The following is a 20,315-nucleotide window of genomic DNA, read 5'->3' as shown; positions in this document are numbered from 1 at the left end:
CCAGTGTCTTTGGGAAACTACTCCTTTAAGTTCTTTTGTTTATGCGGATTGATTGTGACTGCCGTGTCTCTGTCAGGATGGGGACTCGCACAGACAATCCGGTGGCTCAGGATCATTGCTGGAGAAGCAAAAACTTATGAAGGGTGTTCTGGAGTTCAGAGCTGTGAGAAGCTCACAAGAGTATTTTAATATTTGTCTTCACGGTCATCAGTTCAGACAGTGATGTCTACTGCCAGCAGGCTTTGTGTGAATAAGCCAAGTGGTGAGATTGCTTTACCCTGCAGAAATGCAGAATACTGTGGAACTGGCTTCAGATTCATTTGGCAGGCAAGCAAAATGGTCTTCCAGGTGGTAGATTGAATTATTCCTCTGATCCGCATGTGTAAACTCCAATTCAGTAACTAGAGTTGGGAATGCAGTTGCCTTGAGATGGGACCTATTTACGTCAGATGGCATCAAGAAATGGCAGATTTTTTTTCTCCCTTACCATTCAGTGTCTTGGATCAGACACAATCCTGATCATAGAGAAAGGCATAGACCTTCCTTCTGTTTGGTAAATACTAATCACGGTCAGGCAAGGTAATACTTCCTAGGCCTTGATGGTTCTGGTGTCAGGAGGTTGTCTGTCATCTGTCTCTCACTGAAGAGTTCAAGAAATATATTCCTCACCTAAACTAAGAAAACTGGAGCATTAGGGAGTTGCAGCATGCTTCATTCCAAGCCCTAAAATACTGGACAGGAATGTCATTGCTCATTTCTGTGGGGCTGTCCCTTGCCACTTTTTCAGGTTAGGAGATGTGGATGGACAGGTAGCCAGACAAGAAGCTAGGCTTAAAATAGAACAATAGTCTTTGTAAACATAAATAATGTTTGTAATTTATTATTTTTTTAAATTAAGGAAATTTGCTTTTGTTTGAAAGCAGTCCTCATACCCGAACTACATGTAATGAGATTCCAAGACTCAGCCCCGTGTGGTATCCATTGCAGGTGTTTGATTTGCCATTAGGAATAAAGCAGTCCTCTGCACGGTTATTCACTTTTACTGGTCTCTTGAGAACTTGTGTAAAGCAAATTCTGCTGTTATTAAAGGTGCAAGAATTGTATAGTTGATTAATTTTCTAAAACATGGAACAGCAAATATTAAGTCTGCTTACTTTATTAATCACTGTTTTCAATGAAAGGCTTTTTAGATGCTTGTAAATTAAATTGCAAAACCTGAATTCTGCATTTTTTATTTAATGAAACTAAACATACAGCACATATGCCCCGAACTGAAAATGCATTCTGTAATGGATGGTTTTTATTTGAACATCTGTTCAGCGTAGCAGTCGTTAAAAGTTTTCTTTTCCTTTCCTTTCCGCCATGTAAGCAATGCTGATTTGCCCTGAAACATACTTCAAATGGAAGACTACTAGAGGGAAAATCAACATTCTTTCTGTATAAAGCTGAAAAATTAATTGTTTGAGCTGTGCTGGAATGTAGGAAGAACACTTCTAAATCGAGTATCTAACATAAAAAGATTATTTCATGAAAGTATTTCACACTACAAGTTAGCTTATCAAGACAAATGATGCTTCAAAAAAACAAAACACAGCATTTTTTCAGTCTCAGAAAATGCAGATAATGAAAGCACACAGTTTTCTTAAATTCAGTTCTTTCTCTTGAAATTGATTATACTTAAGTCATCTGTTACTGATTTATTTGCACTTAATACAAACAGCAAATAGAGCTAGCTAAATGACATTATTTTTTCTTTCTTTTTTTTTTTTTAAAATGGCTTATATGTCCAGTTTTCTACCCAGGCTTTCTCTAGTAAATGAAGACCTCTAGGTTATTTCATTGTTTTAAGAGCAAAGGTGAATCACTTTTGCTTTCCTTCCTGATCAGGTCTTGCATTTTCCATTAAAGTTCTTTCTGATGATACTCAGCTTCTTTGGAACCAGTTAAACTTTAATCCTCTCAGACAGTTCCCTCCTAAGTCCTTGTCATATTTCCTGAAACTCAGAACTTGCAGTGAATTTTGTCTGCTCCAGTCCAGTTGCTTGTGTTTCAGTGTAGCTTCTTAAGCCTAATGCAGATGTTTTCCTGGTGTAGGGGTGGGGTGCATGTGTCAGTGCACACATGTGGGAAGAACATGGATAGGTGCAGTAGACAAGGGAGCTATGCCTATTAAGTGTTGTTAACATCTTGTACACTTAGATTAGGACCAGGTCCTATGGATTTAATGTAGTTAATTGTATATTAGTGTTTCTCTGGTGCTCATGAGGACCCTGTCAGCATAGTATTAAAGCATTATATTATGTACTGACAAAGTTCAGCAAGTGTCTGTAGGACTTTTAAAGACTCAGAGGAAAGCTTACTTCCTACTGCCTTGGCTGTAGAACCCATTATCTCTGTAAGTAGGTTATAACTGATAAAATAAAATGCGTTTATACAGCATTATTATTTCATTAGCATTCAAAACTTGCTTTGTTTAATTTTGTGTTCATACGAAATATTAAAAAAAAAAAACCACAAAACCCTGGAAGATTACTTACGTAGGCAAGAACAAATATTAAGCCATTATTAGTATTATCATTTGTGATGCTTCCAATGAGAATTTCAATCTTACTGGTCTTCACACAGATGCTAGACCTTTTTGAACTACTTCATGAACTTTTAGCTAGAAGTTGAAACCTATTTCAATGTTGAGCAAAATCATACTGATACATGTTTTCTTTTTTACCCCCCTTGTTTACCAGGATGGTACGAAACAAAAGCGGGAACGGAAAAAGACTGTGTCGTTTAGCAGTATGCCAACTGAGAAAAAGATCAGCAGTGCAAGTGACTGTATAAATGCGATGGTTGAAGGCTCTGAGCTCAAAAAGATTCGATCCAACTCTAGGGTGTATCACCGATATTTTCTTTTAGATGCAGATATGCAGTCTCTACGCTGGGAACCTTCAAAAAAGGATTCTGAAAAAGCAAAGATTGATATTAAATCAATCAAAGAAGTAAGAACAGGAAAAAATACAGATATTTTTCGCAGCAATGGAATATATGACCAGATATCAGAAGACTGTGCATTTTCAATTATATATGGAGAAAACTATGAGTCACTAGATCTTGTTGCTAACTCAGCGGACATTGCAAACGTTTGGGTTACTGGCTTAAGATACCTGATTTCTTATGGAAAACATACTCTAGATATGCTAGAAAGTACTCAAGATAATATGCGGACTTCATGGCTTTCACAAATGTTCAGTGAATCAGATGTAGATAATTTGGGACATATACCCCTGTGTAATGCTGTACAGTTTATAAAAGACTTAAATCCTGGTTTAAAAACTAATAAAATTGAACTAAAGTTCAAGGAGTTACATAGATCCAAGGAAAAAACTGATACTGAAGTAACAAAAGAAGAGTTTATTGAAGTTTTTCATGAGCTTTGTACCAGACCTGAAATCTATTTCCTGTTAGTTCAGTTTTCGAGCAATAAAGAATTCCTAGATACAAAGGACCTCATGATGTTTTTAGAAGCAGAACAGGGTATGGCACATGTCACAGAAGAAATAAGCCTTGAAATTATTCAGAAATATGAGCCGGCCAAAGAGGGCCAGGAAAAGGGTTGTCTTTCTATAGATGGGTTTACGAATTACCTGACTTCACCAGACTGCCACATATTTGATCCAGAACATAAAAAAGTTTGTCAAGATATGACACAACCTTTATCTCATTATTTTATAAATTCATCTCATAATACATACTTGATAGAGGATCAGTTTCGAGGGCCTTCTGACATCACAGGTTACATTCGTGCTCTTAAAATGGGTTGTCGAAGTGTTGAACTGGATGTATGGGATGGTCCAGATAATGAGCCTGTGATTTACACAGGGCATACAATGACGTCACAGATTGTCTTCCGTAGTGTGATTGACATTATTAAGAAGTATGCATTTTTTTCTTCAGAATATCCTCTTATTTTGTGTTTAGAAAATCATTGTTCTATTAAGCAGCAGAAAGTGATGGTGCAACACATGAAGAAAATTTTGGGGGACAAACTACATACACAGTCTCCAAACATTGAAGAGTCTTATCTTCCATCACCAGAATCACTAAAAGGGAAAATACTAATTAAAGCAAAGAAGCTTTCCTCTAATTGTTCTGGACTAGAGGGAGATGTTACAGATGAAGATGAAGGAGCGGAAATGTCACAGAGAGTGGGGAAAGAGGGGGTAGAACAGCAAAACTCAATGACGGGGAAACGATTTCAGCTCTGCAAAGAACTCTCTGAGTTGGTAAGCATATGTAAGTCAGTTCAGTTCAAAGAGTTCCAGGTTTCATTTCAGCTCCAGAAGTACTGGGAAGTGTGCTCGTTTAACGAAGTGCTTGCTAGCAAATACGCCAATGAAAACCCAGGAGACTTTGTAAATTACAACAAACGTTTTCTTGCAAGAGTTTTCCCCAGTCCTATGAGGATTGACTCTAGTAATATGAATCCCCAGGACTTTTGGAAATGTGGTTGTCAGATAGTGGCAATGAACTTTCAGACGCCTGGCTTAATGATGGATCTTAACATTGGTTGGTTTCGACAAAATGGAAACTGTGGGTATGTCCTTCGTCCTGCTATCATGAGAGAAGAAGTATCCTTCTTTAGCGCAAATACGAAAGACACCGTGCCTGGAGTTTCTCCTCAGCTGCTTCATATTAAAATCATTAGTGGGCAAAACTTTCCTAAACCCAAAGGATCGGGTGCCAAAGGTGATGTTGTGGATCCTTACGTCTATGTTGAAATACATGGAATCCCTGCTGACTGTGCAGAGCAAAGGACAAAAACTATGCATCAGAATGGGGATAATCCAATTTTTGATGAAAGTTTTGAATTTCAAATAAATTTACCAGAACTAGCTATGGTGCGTTTTGTAGTACTGGATGATGATTACATTGGGGATGAGTTTATTGGGCAATACACTATTCCCTTTGAGTGTCTACAGACTGGTTATCGGCACGTTCCTCTGCAGTCTTTAACTGGTGAAATTTTAGCACATGCTTCCTTGTTTGTGCATGTGGCCATTACTAATCGAAGGGGTGGTGGGAAACCTCATAAGCGGGGCCTCTCTGTGAGGAAGGGCAAGAAGTCAAGGGAATATGCTTCTTTGAGAACATTATGGATTAAAACAATAGATGAAGTGTTCAAGAATGCTCTCCAGCCTATTCGGGATGCCACGGACTTGAGAGAAAATATGCAGGTACAGTTTTTACAATGAATTTGTTGGTTCTTATGTGTATTTTTGTATTCTGATGCATGTGGGATATATGTTTCTAAGAGTCATGCTGCATTTTTTAAGTTACGTTATTCCAGTCTAATACTGAACAGCTTTAAAAATGGATTATGTCAGAGCAGCCTTTTAGGTGATGCTGTCTGCTGAGGTAACCTTGGATGCATATGCATATTTTGTTGAATGTGAACTGGAGATATGACTCCGGTGTTGGAATTCCAGCCTGTTGACTCGTCCTGTGTCTTTGAAGGAATGTTAGATACAGACTAGAGGAAAGTATGGCAATATTTTAGTTTTAGAAAATTAAGTTAAATAAAAATGCAGGAGGAAAATACAGCTGATAGAAAAAGGAGACTTTACTGCTTATTAGAAAACTTCTTGTGCATGAAAGTACATTGAGCATAGTTTCACTGAGGTTTTGTTTTTTCCTCATTCCCAAAAAGAAGGCAGTACTTTCAGAAAGACCATTTGCTTTCCATGATTTGCCCTAGCAACAATATGTTAGAAATACATGGAATTAGTGCTAAGGTATCAGAAGGCATCCTCTAGAAGAAATTACCTTACCTTAAAGGTCACATATAGTAAACACATTGAATTTCAGGGAAAAGTACAGGCCGAGGTGTTTGTTTTTGTGGAAGCCAAGAGATCCCACTTCAAAATGCATTGTTTGGAGATGCCAGTAAAGATTCCAGGTAAATAAATCCTTTTAGACGTATTTAAAGTGAGTTGTAAAGTTGTGTTTTCTTTAGTAAAGCTTTTAACTATCTATAAACTTCTGATCGAGTACTAGCAGTGATCAATAAAATCAAGCATGGTCATTTCAAATGAAGTGACCTGTTAAATCCTGTCACTCATATAATGTTAAGGGGAAACTGATTAAAGGAAATGTTTGAGACTTGTTTCTGGATTTTAAAGGTACATCAGTGTAGATTTTCTTTGTGAATAGTCTGATATTGAAGAGATTTTAATATTTATACAGGTTTAAAACCAGTTTTTCTTCATATGAAAGAAAAAATTAGTATATCATTATGAAGCTCTCCCATTCCACTTGGTATATAAAATTTCTATACTAAAAATTATTAAAAAAATACGGGGATGATATTTTGACTCATAAATATTTCACGTTATGGGTTACATACAAAGTGAACTTTACCTGTAGTTAACCTGTTGAAGGCTAGAATTCTGTTGTATAAAGGATGTTGTATTTTAAGACACCTTTCAAGGAAGAGCTGAACCTAAGACTTGAGGAAATGGTGAAAACATACAGTTTTTGTAGCTACTTTAAACTCTTTACTGTGCATGCTGCAGTGTTTTCCAGAACTGATATAATTGAAAACAGGCTCTGCAGTGTGGTTTCTTTGAACATAAGATATTAAAAGGTATTTTATGTATTTCATTCTGTCAGTTTGAAAGTTGTGCTATCAACTAAATTCATCATGTATCATCTCTTAAAATGCTATGAAGAAGATACTTTAGGTACATGCGAGAATATTAGTTTTGCATAGCTTTACTGACAGATTATATAATGTGCACAATTTAAACTCTGTGTAACTAAGGTTTTACAGCTAATAAAAGTAAATAAACCACTCAAAATAAATATCAACTTATGTCAGAGAATGTGAGATTTGTTTAATTTCTATATTACTGAAATTTTGCGTTATAAATCGTTGTGATTTTTATGATAAAGAAATAATGTCCCCACGAGCCAGATTATAAAGAGCAAAGTTGGTTTGTTTATTTTAAATATAAGATGGAAGAAGAGAAAAAAAGAAAGTGTGCAGCAGTGAGTTTAATGGTTTCTCTAAACCTGCATACAAATAGCTAGCCTTTTTTCTTCTTTGTTAGGTACTACATTAAAAAAAATGTAGTATGATAAAAGCTGATGTCATAACTTGTTACATATTAATCACTGATAAAAGTATAACATGAGTGATTAAACTGGATGTGATGCTGCATGTTTAAATTGCTTGACAGTATGAGGGATCATCTCTGGTTATAGCGTTGGAAGTCCACAGGCAAGAGTTATAGCCATAGTTCTGTCCTAGCTGCCATTAGTTTAATATATATGTTCCCTGGGTCCTCGTTAACCTTTCTGTAAAATTGTTGTTCGTAATGGCTTACCCATGATGTTTTCTCAAACAAAATCTGTTTGAATGGCCTTCGCAATGTCTGTCTTTTCAACTGTGTAATTATTGTGTCGTTAAGGTGTCGTTCAGTTAATAAAAGTAGTTTCTGTTTCCTGGACATTTAGTAGATGCTGCTAAACATTTACTTAAAGTACACTGTAAGTGACTGTAGTAGATGTAATTTAGTATTCACATAATTTTGCATGAATATGCTATATATACATATTTTGAAGTCTGCTTTGGGTATTTTGTCTCATAAAGGAACAGCAAAATATTTCATGTTCGATTCCTGCTTACATTAAGGTTGGCAGTATGTCTTTCTAAGAAATTTGTCCACAAATGAGCCTTACTGTGCCAGCAAGATGGAAAATGGTTTTGATTAAAATGAAAATCTGTGTCAGATACCCTTCTTGGGTAAGACGTGAGAGAAGGAAGCACTAAGCACATTTGTAACTTAAATATATCATATTTTTGTTTTTGTTTCTTACAGGAACACAAACTCCAGACCTGCCATAGATCACCAGCTCCCACTTGGTACAAAAATCCTAAATTCATTACAGTGCTGAGAATATTCCCACCATGGAATTTCAGTGGCTACTTGGAGTCATATTGTATTTCTAATACTGGAAATTTTCTTCAAGTTTAAACATATGGTTTTATAGTCTACCATATTGGATATAAAATACAACTATAATAAATTTTAGGGAGAGATGCAAAATTGGTATTTATATTAAAGTACCTTAAAAAGTCACTTAAGTGTGATTCTGTGATAGGAATGACATCAGTACTTGAGTGCTAGGTTTGTGAATCACACCAAATGGGAGCCAGCAGATCCACAGCACGTCTGGACTATAGTTCAGGTATGTTTAAAGTTACAAATGGGCTGAATCCCTTCTCCCACTTCACTTGGCTTATTTGGGACATTCAGCATCTAATATTTTGTTTCTTTTGGTGGCATTTTAAAAATTGCTTTGAAATGTCTTTGAGAATTTTTCAAAATATATAACCAGTATGTTTTAGAACTCATTTATTTACGTGGTTAATTTTACTAGTGATGGACACCAGACATACTTGTTCTAAATAGATTTTTTTTTTCCTGTGGCAAATTGAATTCTGTTTGAATTTTTAATGTTTTTGGTAAAATATATGTGTGATATTGGTTGCTTTGGAAAACTGCGAGTTCTTCAGGGAAAAGCTGAGGTAATTCCACATTGTAGCTCAGATATAACAGTGAAGTATTTTACCCGGAAAGAATGAGACATTAAAATTAATATCTAACTGTAAAGGAAACTCTTTCTTTCCTTTTTGCAGAATGCAGTAGTTTCATTCAAAGAATTATGTGGCCTCTCTCCTGTAGCAAATCTTATGCAGTGCATTTTGGCAGTGTCTACACGCTTGGTTGGGCCTGATACTACACCCTTGGTAGTACTGAATCTCAATGATCAGTATCCAGCTATGGAGCTCCAAGGGATTGTTCCAGAGGTCTTGAAAAAGATTGTAACAGCATATGACATGGTGAGTAGTCCTTTGTGGTTATTTTATATGCTGTTTGAAAGACTTTATTTTTATAATATACAGTACCGTGCCTGTTTTGAAAAGTCATTTTAACCTGTGACTTCCTATTTCAGGCTTCATTACATGTGCTTGAAAGTCATTCCCATGAATGTACAGCAACTGATAGTGTTTTCATATTGAGTAAAACATAGATATTAATATACTGCATGCAAATAAGTAAGTGTTTGTACACTTCAGAAGGCAAAGTGTTTATCATCAAGAGGATTTAAGATGAAGAGGGATGTATTAATTCACCTGTTTTTCAGTAACTTGAAACTTTTTGCATATCTATAAACCTCACATTCATTTGCTACTTTACATTTTCCAGTTTGTGGACCGTGATGTCTTTTGGCTTTGATTCAACATAGAATAGAAAAACATCAGGAACTCCTTTTAGGAACTGTAGTTTGATAAGCACCTTGAAGTGTTAAATTCTACACATGCTTTTTCATTTTACTTTGCTATATCTTTCTTATAGGTCTCATTTGATTAGGGGTTTTTACATCTGTAAGCAGCTGTAGTGTTAACTTCAGCCCTTATACTTCAGTAAATATGTAAATTGTGTCTTTAGAGACTGAAAATTAAACATTTTGCAAGAAGGAAGAACTAATACAGTGAGAAATGCCGATTTCCTTCTGCCTTGTATTAATTTAAAGTATAGAAAAAAGATCCATACAAGTATGATTTGAAATGTCTGCCTTCCACTGAAGTAATCTGGCACAGAGTAATTGAGCCTTTATTTATTTATTTAATGATTTCTTTAGTTTGATAAGTTGTCTGACAATAAGTAAACGTTTCTAGGATAATTTTGCATTCATTTTGTGTGCTAAAATGAGAAACCTCACATGGCAGGATCGAGTCACTGTTTTGAAAACAGTCCTTGCTATTTAAAGAAAGAAAATGAAGGAAAGAAACCAGTAGCCCAGTTTCATATATATCTTTTAAACTGCTTTCTAAAGAAAAAGTAGCTTTAGAATGATGCTATACCAAAGTCCAAAAAAGCACTCATTAGTAATTAGCAATATAGGTAGAGTTTATGTAGTTCAGTAATGACGTAAATACAACAGAATGTGATTGGAATGGTAGAAGTGGTATATCCTCTTAGTGGTAGCTTATAGGATATCACTATAATTAGGATGCAAACAAGCTTGATTGTTGGGTTTACACCTGTGACACATACGTAATGAAGTTCTGTCTTGTTGATGGAGATGTCTCTGCCTGATGTGGTACCGCTTGTTGGTTATTAAGCTATTCCAGATACTTAAAATCTTTTTGTAAGTCTGGATTAATTTTTTTGTTTGAATGCCACTTAGACAGAGGTGACTCATGACTCCAGAAATCTTTACAAGTTTGGTTTGCGCTTTGTCTCTCACATACCTTTTTTTCCCCCCTGCATCATGTAGTCTACGCGTGATATGAATATTTGTGTACTTTAGAAATCTATTTTCATATGTAGGGATAATAGAATATTTATTTAGTGGTGTGTTCAAAGCGTTCTTCCATCTCCTTTTCCCTAAAGGATAAAGACTCAATTTCAAACAAAGGCAAAGAATATGACAGTGCTTCTAGCTTTAAATGGTATTGAAGATAAGTAAAAATTAAGATTATTTTTGTCAAATAAAACCTATAAATTAAAATAATGAGATGTGTTTCAATTTGTGGAACTTTGGTCTTTCCAATATTCTGTCCAGTTTGACAAAAGGTTTTAAACATTTAAAATCTGTAGGGTATCCTGGAAAATGAAGTCAGCCATGGGAGCCATACTGGTAGCTCTTGTTTCTGAAAGCACATTGTGAAACAGTGGGAGACATCTATATCATCCTTTCCTCAAGGAGAGGAGAAGACATGGGAAGCTATTTAGCTCATATATGGATACTTGCTATAGTGGCAGATGTTTAGAGTCTCATACTAGCATAGATAGTGTTCTTTTTGTGTGTTTTTGTTGTAAATTAATATAGTGAGCCCTCAAAATGACACGTTTTATCTCAGTGGTTGGTTTTGGCTTGGGGATTTTTTGACACGATTAATTAACAGGTGGGTGTAAAAATCAGCTTAATAATGAGAAGCCTTGTCCAGAGTTAGGAAAGAGTAGATGTACTATTGAAGTAATGATTACCTACTTGTCTTATTTTCTGCTGGCTTAGGCCTCAATATAGGTCAAAATTATATAACTATGTTATTCCAGTGTGTTAAGTACTGTAGGTATGAAATCATGTTGATAACAGAGATTGTGTAAAATGTTTATTAAATAAATCTTGGGTAGTATGATAAATCATTACCTTGTGTGCATTCTCAATGTGGCACACAGTATTCTCAAAGTACTGCTGTTTCAGGATCGCGATATTTTTGGCTATGAAGGGATTCTTATTTGTCAGAAATACTCTCCTTTTTATAGAATTATAATAAACATAGAAACCAATGTTCAGCCAAGATTTTTAATTACTCAGAATTTGTTTACATTGGAAGTGCTTAAAGGACTTATCGTTGCTCTGTAAAGTGAGAAAGGATGTAAGACCTTTACAGTGCGACAGTCAGTCCACATTGAAATAATTACGAAAGAGTGCAGTATTGCAGGGGCATGTAGGAAGGTGAGAGTATCTTCAGTGTAGCACAGGTACCTATATGTTTTAAAGAAACAATGAGGCAAATGACAATAAGTTAATCAGCATGTCACTAGATACTTGGTTTTTTTACATGTAAACAAATAGCATGTAATGCTTTCTTATATTGTCAGCAATCACTACTACATTAATGGAGGAGCTATAAGTGATAAAGGCTAGTACTATTCGTGGGTTAAAATACTGTATTTTTGAATTTAATGGGTAATTTGTCACCAGCATTATTGGAACCAGAAGTTTACCCAGGAAATAAAAGGATCTTTGGCTTTTATGCATGTTATAGGAGCTGGGGTGTCTTTTCAGCATAATGAAAAACAAATATAACGAGGAATTTTTGAGAAAGACAGAAGTTTAGGTTGTGTGTTTTTCTCTAGCTTCTCAATGCTCCTGAGTGTTTTTCACCCTATCATCTTTTCACTGTTTAACAATGTTTTATTTTTCCCTCTTGTTCATGAACTTCAGCTTCCTTTATGTGATACTTCAGCATGCACTCTGTTGGTGTCATCACACCCATCACTGATCAGTGCTGCAGACTGAAGCTTGGAGTTAAGGCAAGTGCCTCTTCCACACCGTTGCATGTTTTCTTTTAGATGTCTTATAACCTTTAAGATAAACAGTAAGTAAACCTTAAAAAGTTATGCTATGGCCAGAGGAAAAAAAAAGTATCTCGTCCTAAGTCTGCAGCATTATTCAGTGATGAGTATAATAGCACTGCAAAGATAAGCTAAAGGATCACACAAATGAAGACAGATATTGTTGAGAACTTGACTGTCTCTGTCTGCCTTTAGTGGAGGATGAAGTGTCCGATCTGATGAAGAAGGTTTTCTGAACTTTGCAAGCAGGCGTTTACTTCTAAGAGGAAAGCTAGCACGGAAAAGGCAAAGAACTGTACTTGTGTGAAACAAGATAAAGTAATGCTGCTACGATAATTAGGATTAAGTGTTCTTAAATCCTAATTAGATAATGCTGCTAGATACATTTTTTTCAGTTTCCGGTGGTGAGTGTTTTTTTTTTATTGTTGAGGTTATGTTGTAATTCAAAATGTCTACAGACTAGAGTATATGAAGTCTGTATTTGATTCAAATGAAATCAAATAAAATTAATAGATCTTGTATACACACCCTAAGGATAGGCTCGAGAGCAGGGCTGTGTTTATTGGTGGTGGAGGTTGTGAGATAATGAAAATGAGAGGTATTAAACTACAGCAAAGCTAGTAAACTGGAAAACTCCATATGACTGGTGATTAGTAGCTCCATAGTAAGCTTAAATCCGGTTACCTTATTTGTTGGCTCTTTCCAACGACTGACTCAATACAGCAGATCGCATGTGCAGTGACATGGAAGTTAACTTCATGTTATAGAGTTGCAAATTTGGCCAGTATCATAAACTAAATACGATAGCCTGTATATTGGACTTGAACGTGTCCATCCCCTTGGGAAGTAGATAGTTTGAAACTATACCTTGAGGAGTTATAGACTGGACTGGTACTACTAGTAGGGCTTATTAAAAAAGACTATCTAAAAAGGACTGATTGTCAAGGTTTTGGTAAAATGTTAATTGTCCTCTCATACTTCAGCTACTGCTCGAAACCCTAAATATTCTTTACCGTTAAAAGTAATCTTAATATGAATATAGGTGAATTGGGTGGGGTACTTCTCTATCAGGCATGTTGGATTGAAGCTCATAATTCTGAAGGAAGCAAAGAATATATCCATTGCCTCTTTCACAGGGCCTAAAAAAGGATGATTAGCAGACCTGTTTTGAGTTGTGCTTAGCTCATAAAATGTGTGTTAGTTACCTTGTTGTTGATATAGGTCCTTGGTTATAGTTACTTTGCAAATACAGTAAGAGGGATTTCTGTCATTCTGCTGTGGTTATAGAATTGTATCTTGAGAGAACAAGGAGATGAAGACTTTTCTACTTCATCTCAGCTTACTAATGTGCCAGAGTTATTCAGTGAGAAGCCCTTGTTCCAGAAATTACGCTTTGAGCTTGCAAACTTCTGGAGTAACCAAAAAATACTAGATCCAGTGCTAATAATTACCAGTTTATCTCCTAAAATGGAGTGAGTGAATAAGTTACTTTAACTCTTGTGTAAATTTCTTTTGCTCTAAATACTCAATTTCTGATTGTGGCAGAGAAGGCTGAGTTCCAGATGGTCACCAATCTCCTGTAATCGAACTCAGATCTTTGGATCTCGTGTTTTTGAATCACGTGATAGCATCTGACCACTATCTGCTTTGTGCACCTGAAGAAAATCCAGATTTTTCCATCTGGTACCTTTTCTGAGGAGTATGTGACTAGCATAGACTGTTGTGTTCTGTTTCCTGGTTGGTTCAGAATGTTATTCTTGAGCCCAGTCTTCCAGAGTCCAGCTCCATCGGTGTTCCATGTTACAATTTAACTCTTAGCATCATCTGGCTTATAAAGCAAAGAACTTAGGCTTTGCACAGAAGATTGAAAAGCTATTATTCCTTGCTTTTATACTTAAGAGCATAACTACATAAACACAAGGACCCTTGTTAAAACGAAAAGGTAAGAGAAGTAGTCAAAAGAACAGACATCATAGACACTCTAAAGATACCACACAGGGAGCTTGAAGTAAATATGTACCACTTATCAAAAAACACTTGAGGAGGACAAAAAGGAGGAGGTGCTGTTCAAAAGAAGAAGGCATCTTCCAAAAAGCTGAGTCATGTGCAAATGAGGAAGATAGGATAGATATTTAACCCTGCTATGGTTAAATAAAAAATATAAGAAAGCTGACAGTGAAGGATTTCAGGAATGACCTATACAGACTTAAAAATAACAGTAAATTCTTTTCTGAAAATACCAGAAACAGGAAGCCTGTCAAAGAGTGTGTATGACCACTAGTTGAGCAAAGAAAGCCCCAGGAAAAGAAATAAAGCCACAACACTAAATTAGTTTTTGCATACATTTACCTGTGGAGATTAAGGTTTCACATGAATCACTTCTTTATGAAGGACTCATTGGAGAATTCCTCTCTAACTGAAATGCCGATACAAGATAGTACACAGGAAAAGCAAAATGACTGAGAAGAAAATTACCAGAAAGAGTTGATATTCATTCAAGGGTTCTGAAAGATCTCAAGAGTTGATATATCCAAACTGCTAATTGTTGTGTGTATCCTCTCACTTAAAACTATCAAATTTGTTAGTGTGGTGCCAGTGTTTTAAGAGGTTTCCAGGGAGGATCATGAAATTACAGATCAGACAGGCTGATATCTGTACTCTGAAAATGGATAGAAACTGATTTGAAGAAGAAAATTAGAGGAAACAGAGAAACATGTTGTGTTGGGGAAGAGTTAATACAGCTTTTATAAAATGAAGGGCTCATTAATCTCTTGGAGTTCTTCGAAGTCAAGAAGTGTGTAGATATGGAAGGTAAGTCTGGTTGGATTTTCCAAAAGCATTTGACAAAGTCCCTTTTCAAATGCTCATATTGAAATGAAGTTACTATTAAATTTTTAGCCTTTTAAAATTCTTAGCTCTTTTCTGATAGATGGAGTAAAGGTTGAATTTAACCTGATGTTCCAAGAGGAAAAGAACTGGATGTTCCAAGAGGAAAAGACAGTTGCTTGTGTTTATTTTTGCATTAGGGTATGTTTTTCCAGTAAGTGGATTAGAGATAGTAGGTGTAGCTCCAACAACTTTTATCTAGCTAAAATAACTAAGTACACTTGAAGATGTATGACTTAATGATGCCTCTAGATTTGCAGAGATCATCAAGGTATGAGGTATGTGGATGCTTAGAGTTTAAACAGCTTTCTCAGTCTTAGTGGTGGATTGTTATAATGTATTTTAAAACAGTAAGTTTCAAAGTTGGCAATATAAATGCAATGTTTAAATACCAATAACACACACTGTCTCACTATTTCCATTATTGCCTGTGTCTTTGTACAGTCTGTTTATTTCATTATCAAGTCTCTTCAGAGTTAGAACTGTCTTTATTTAGGTAATAAGTGAATACAGTTGTGTGGTGAAGAGATCTAAGGGAAAACATAAATCATTCATTGCAATTTAACATTGCAAATAGTCCCAGTAATGTTTTTTGCCATGTTTAATAAATTATAATAATGGTAGATCCTGTTTTTTGAGATGAATTTAAGTAGGTACTGGTTGTATAGTTGGTAGTTTGTCACAAAAAACTGATGGAAAACAAAGTATTGATGGAAAATATAGTGAATAGCTTGGGCAGTTTCTTCAAAAATACTTACGTTGCTTATTATGAGTTTTTATTTTCCTGTTTTATAACAGGACAGTCATTCTAAACTGAAAGTTGCAATTATGATTCCAAAAACAGAGCTGCAGATGATAACCTCATCTTATGTTGGGCTTTTCAGTCCACAAGGGCAGAAACAAACATCTAATTTTGGATATTCAGACTCCAGTGCCAAGTGTTGTAAAGTATGAGCTGTTTTACATTGATTGAAAATATAATGACAACTTGATGCTTCTGGGAAGTCAAGATTTCTTCTTTGTTAAGAGCATGAACATGAAGCTTTTTGAATCCTCTCATGATTCCCATTACGGCTAATGGCTGACTTAGAGTATTCATAAGAGCATAAAATAATACGACTACTTAGGAAGAGGAGTTCATCTAGCTTACTGTTCTGTTTCTAGTGTAGTCCAATAGAACGTTTATGGAAGAGCCTAAAAATAGGTCAGATGCATAGCAACTTCTCTTAAATGTACTCCCTATTTCCGATAATAGTTCTCTTTTTTCTTTCTCAATAAATTCTTAATCGTCTATTTGTCTTTTTCACTCCTGTGTAAAAAAATTGTGGTTATTGGAACTGCTACTGATGGTTTTCGTTTCAAAAATAACACTACCTATTAATTTTTTCACAAGGATGGTAAATTTCTGCTTCTCTTTACAGATATAGGATATTTTCCTTTCATATATGTGTGCTTCCTTACTGTCCACGTTTTACATAGTGTTTTCGTTCTATCAGCTTTAGTTTAAAAATGATGAAATCATTTTGCTGTAACAGCCAGAGTGTCAGGAAAGCAAGGAGAAATGACTGTTGGATTTAAGAGTTTAATATCATTGTGTGCATAGTTTAAAAGAGAGCTGATCATTTTATTTTCTCTGTCTTCAACCTAGTCTTTCTCAAATACTTTACTCATGAGGAATTAAGAAAGTACATAAGACTTTTTAATGGAGAACTTGTGGACTGTTTGGTCCTTTGGTAAATTTTCTTGAAATCTTGAATCACTTTGGGATACTGCAGAATTAAGAACAGATGATGTCCTGTTTTTTCTCGGGCCTACAAGAATTGGTTTTGGTAAGTGGATTTCATATCTTATGCTCCTGCACTGCATTATGGCATAATTTCAGCCTGCTTCTTTCTGAAGACAAAATAACCTGTTCCATGTACGTGTTTCCTAGAACATAAAACATCTCAAAAAGAGGTGAGAGAGGAAAGGAAGACTGAAAAAGTGAAACCATGAGACTATTCCTATGTTGTTCCCACTTATGGGGATATACTGCCACTGTGAGTTAGGTACAGCAATACATGTATATCATAATATGCCAATGAGTTCAGGAGGCATAATGGTAATTTCCTCTGCATTTGTCTTGGAAGAGGACAGTGTTTTGAAGTCTAAAGGGAGACACAATACTTTTAATGATATCATAATATATGATATATGTTATGGTCGAGGGAGGTGATCCTTCCCTTCTATTCAGCACTAGTGAGGCCACGTCTGGAGTATTGTGTCCAGTTCTGGGCTCTCCAGTACCAGAGAGATGTAGACAAACTGGAGAGAGCCCAGGGAACGGCCACCGAGATGATGAAGGGACTGGAGCATCTCTCCTATGAGGAAAGGCTGAGAGCTTGGACTGTTCATCTTGGAAAAGAGAAGGCTTGAGGATCTCATCAATGTGTATAAATGTCTGAAGGGGAAGGTGCAAAGAGGACAGAGCCAGGCTCTTTTCAGTGGTGCCCAGTGACAGAAGAGGCACGAAATGAAACACAGGAGGCTCTGTCTGAACATCAGGAAGCACTTTTTCACTGTGGGGGTGACTGAGCATGGGAACAGGTTGCCCAGAGAGGTTGTGGAGTCTCCACCCTTGGAGATATTCAAAAGCCATTTGCACATGGTCCTGGGCAGCCTGCTCTAGGTGGCCCTGCTTGTTCAGGGGGAGTTGGACCAGATGAACTCCCAAGGTTCCTTCCAACCTCAGTGACTCTGTGTTTCTGTGCTAAATTTATTTTCTTGCATAGTTGGAGAAGTAACTTCTAACTTAGACAACATGTTTGCTAAAAAACTTAACGGCTTTGAAGCAAATATAGTTTGATATGAGGAGTCCTCTGTGTGTACAGAAGTAGCAGTTAGCAGCTTTGTTTTCTTACCTTGGTGCTTTGGACTGCACTTGGATAGTAGAAAGATCAGTTATTTTCATTGTAGAGCAGCTTTGGACTGTCTGGGCAAAACCACACCTGATTTTTATCTGTAGTGAAGTTATTATTGGTTGTTGTCTTGAGCCACAAAGCTCAGTTCTAAAAATTTCTTTTGATTGGAGATGTCAACTTTACTAAAATCCTAATTTACATAGAATAATTGAGGTTGGAAGGCACCTTTGAAGATCATCTAGTCCAACCGCCTTGCTTAAAGCAGGGTCAGCTAGAGCAGATTTCCGAGGATTGTGTCCAGTTGGCTGTTGAATATCACCAAGGATGGAGACTCCACAACCTTTCTGGGAAAATTCTTCCAGAGTTTGACCACCCGAGATCCCCATTGAGCCTTCTCTGCTCCAGGCTGGGCACCTCTCTCAGCCTCTCCTCATTTAAAAGATGCTCTAGTCCCTTAACTCTCTTTGTGGCCCTGCACTAGACAGTAAGTCCATATCTTTCTTGTACTGGAAAGCCCCAAACTGGACTGAACACTCCAGATGTGGACTCACCATCAACTCCCTCAGTCTTCTGACGATGCACTTCTTTAGCTATGTTCAACTTGTCTACCAGGACACCCAGGTCTTTTTCTCTGATGCTGCTTTCCAGTCAGTCGGCCTCCAGCCTGTACTGCTGTGTTCATGGGCTCACTCCTCTCCAGGTGCAGGACTCGGCACTTCCCTTTGCTGAACTTCATGACATTCCTGTCAGCCGCCTTCTCCAGCTTGTCAAAGTCCTTCTAAGTAGCAGCACAACCATCTGCTATATCCAGCCTCCTCCAAGTTTTGTGTCTTCTGTCAGCATGCTGAGGATGCACTCTGCCCCATCATCCAGGTGATAAACGAAGATATTTGAACAGTAGCAACTCCCAGTATCAGCCCCTGTAGCACACCACCAGTGACTGTCCTCCAGGTGGACTTCATGCTGCTGATCACAATGCTTTGAGCCTGACTAGTCAGCTAGTTTCAGTTCACCTCACTGTACACTTATCTGGCCTCTACTTACTTCCTTAGTTTGTCTATGTGGATGTTACAAGAGACACTGTTGAAAGGCTCAGTGAAGTCAAAATGAAAAACATCCACTGCTTTCCCCTCCTCTGTCAAGCCAGTCACCTCACTGTAGAAGGCTGTCAGATTGGTTGTCTGCCTTTGCAAATCCATGCTGACTTTTCCCAATCATCTTCTTATCCTTCATGTGTTTGGGAATGGTTTCCAAGAGGATTTACTCCCCCACCTTCCCAGGGATTGAAGTGAGGCTGACTGGCCTGTAGTTTATTGGTCCTCCTTCGTACTATTCTTGTAGATAGGAGTGAAATTTGCTTTCTTCCAGTCCTCAGGAACATCCTCGGATTACAGTGACCTGTCAAAGATAACCCAAGAGTTGCCTTGCAATGACATCAGTCTGCCCCCTCAGGACTCATGGGTACATCCCACATAGATGTCTCTGCATTTGATGAAATTGTCATTAAACAAGACTCAGTACATCTGTTGCCAATCAACAGCAGGTGCTTTACATAATGTGGATTACTCAACTCATGGGCTGGCTGTGGTATTTCTCTGTTAATTTCTAAAAATCCTCTGGGATTTGAAGAAAAACTTTCCAAGAAAAATAATAAAAATCTGTTCCACTGGCACCTTTGCAGGTTTTTTTCCCGTCTCATCACTTGTCATTAGTAGTCATCAGAAAGTTATAATCTCTGAAAACTAATCAGCTATCTTTTTTTCAGTCCCTTCTGTTAAGATGCTACTTTGCAATCACTTCAGCATATTTCTTTGCTGTGTATCACTCCTGTTTGAACTTGAGGACCCTTTACTCTTGAAAACAGAGTAGCACTGATCTGTTGGTGCTAGCAGTCTCAAGGGTGGTAATTGTAAGGTTTTTATCACTGCTTATTGAGTTTCGAACTGAACTCAGTATCGTAGAATGTTTGGGATTGGAAAGGACCTCTGGAGATCATAGAGTCCAAACTCCCTGCCAGAGCAGGACCAATCTAGGGCAGGTTACACAGGAACGCATCCAGACAGGTCTTGAAAGTCTCCAGAGAAGGAGACTCCACCACCTCTCTGGGGAGCCTGTTCCAGTGCTCTGTAACCCTTACAGTAAAGAAGTTCTTCCTCATGTTGAGGTTGAACTTCCTGTGCTCTAGCGTGTATCCATTGCCCCTTGTCCTATTGCAGGGCACAAGTGAAAAGAGGTTGCCCCTTTCCTCTTGACACCCAGCCCTCATATATTTATACACATTAATCAGATCCCCTCTCAGTCTTCTCTTCTACAGACTAAAAAGCCCCAGGTCTCTCAACCTTTCCTCATAAGGCAGGTGTTCCAGTCCCTTAATCATCCT

The 20,315-nt window shown here is 37.0% G+C and overlaps 1 protein-coding gene across 1 annotated transcript in view; it reads left to right on the top strand.

The window, feature by feature from the left end:
• Positions 1–20,315, top strand: part of PLCL2 (phospholipase C like 2) — a 112,652-nt gene that overhangs the window by 58,541 nt on the left and 33,796 nt on the right. Inside the window, exons 3-4 of the mRNA XM_068404608.1 lie at positions 2,742–5,228; positions 8,696–8,899. Coding sequence (XP_068260709.1) covers positions 2,742–5,228; positions 8,696–8,899 — 2,691 coding nt within the window. The remainder of the gene's footprint in view (positions 1–2,741; positions 5,229–8,695; positions 8,900–20,315) is intronic.

The sequence above is a fragment of the Nyctibius grandis genome, chromosome 7, assembly GCF_013368605.1.
Source record: "Nyctibius grandis isolate bNycGra1 chromosome 7, bNycGra1.pri, whole genome shotgun sequence".
NCBI lineage: Eukaryota > Metazoa > Chordata > Aves > Nyctibiiformes > Nyctibiidae > Nyctibius > Nyctibius grandis.
Note: the sequence above shows the minus strand (reverse complement) of the source record. Positions and strands in the feature narration are given on the sequence as shown.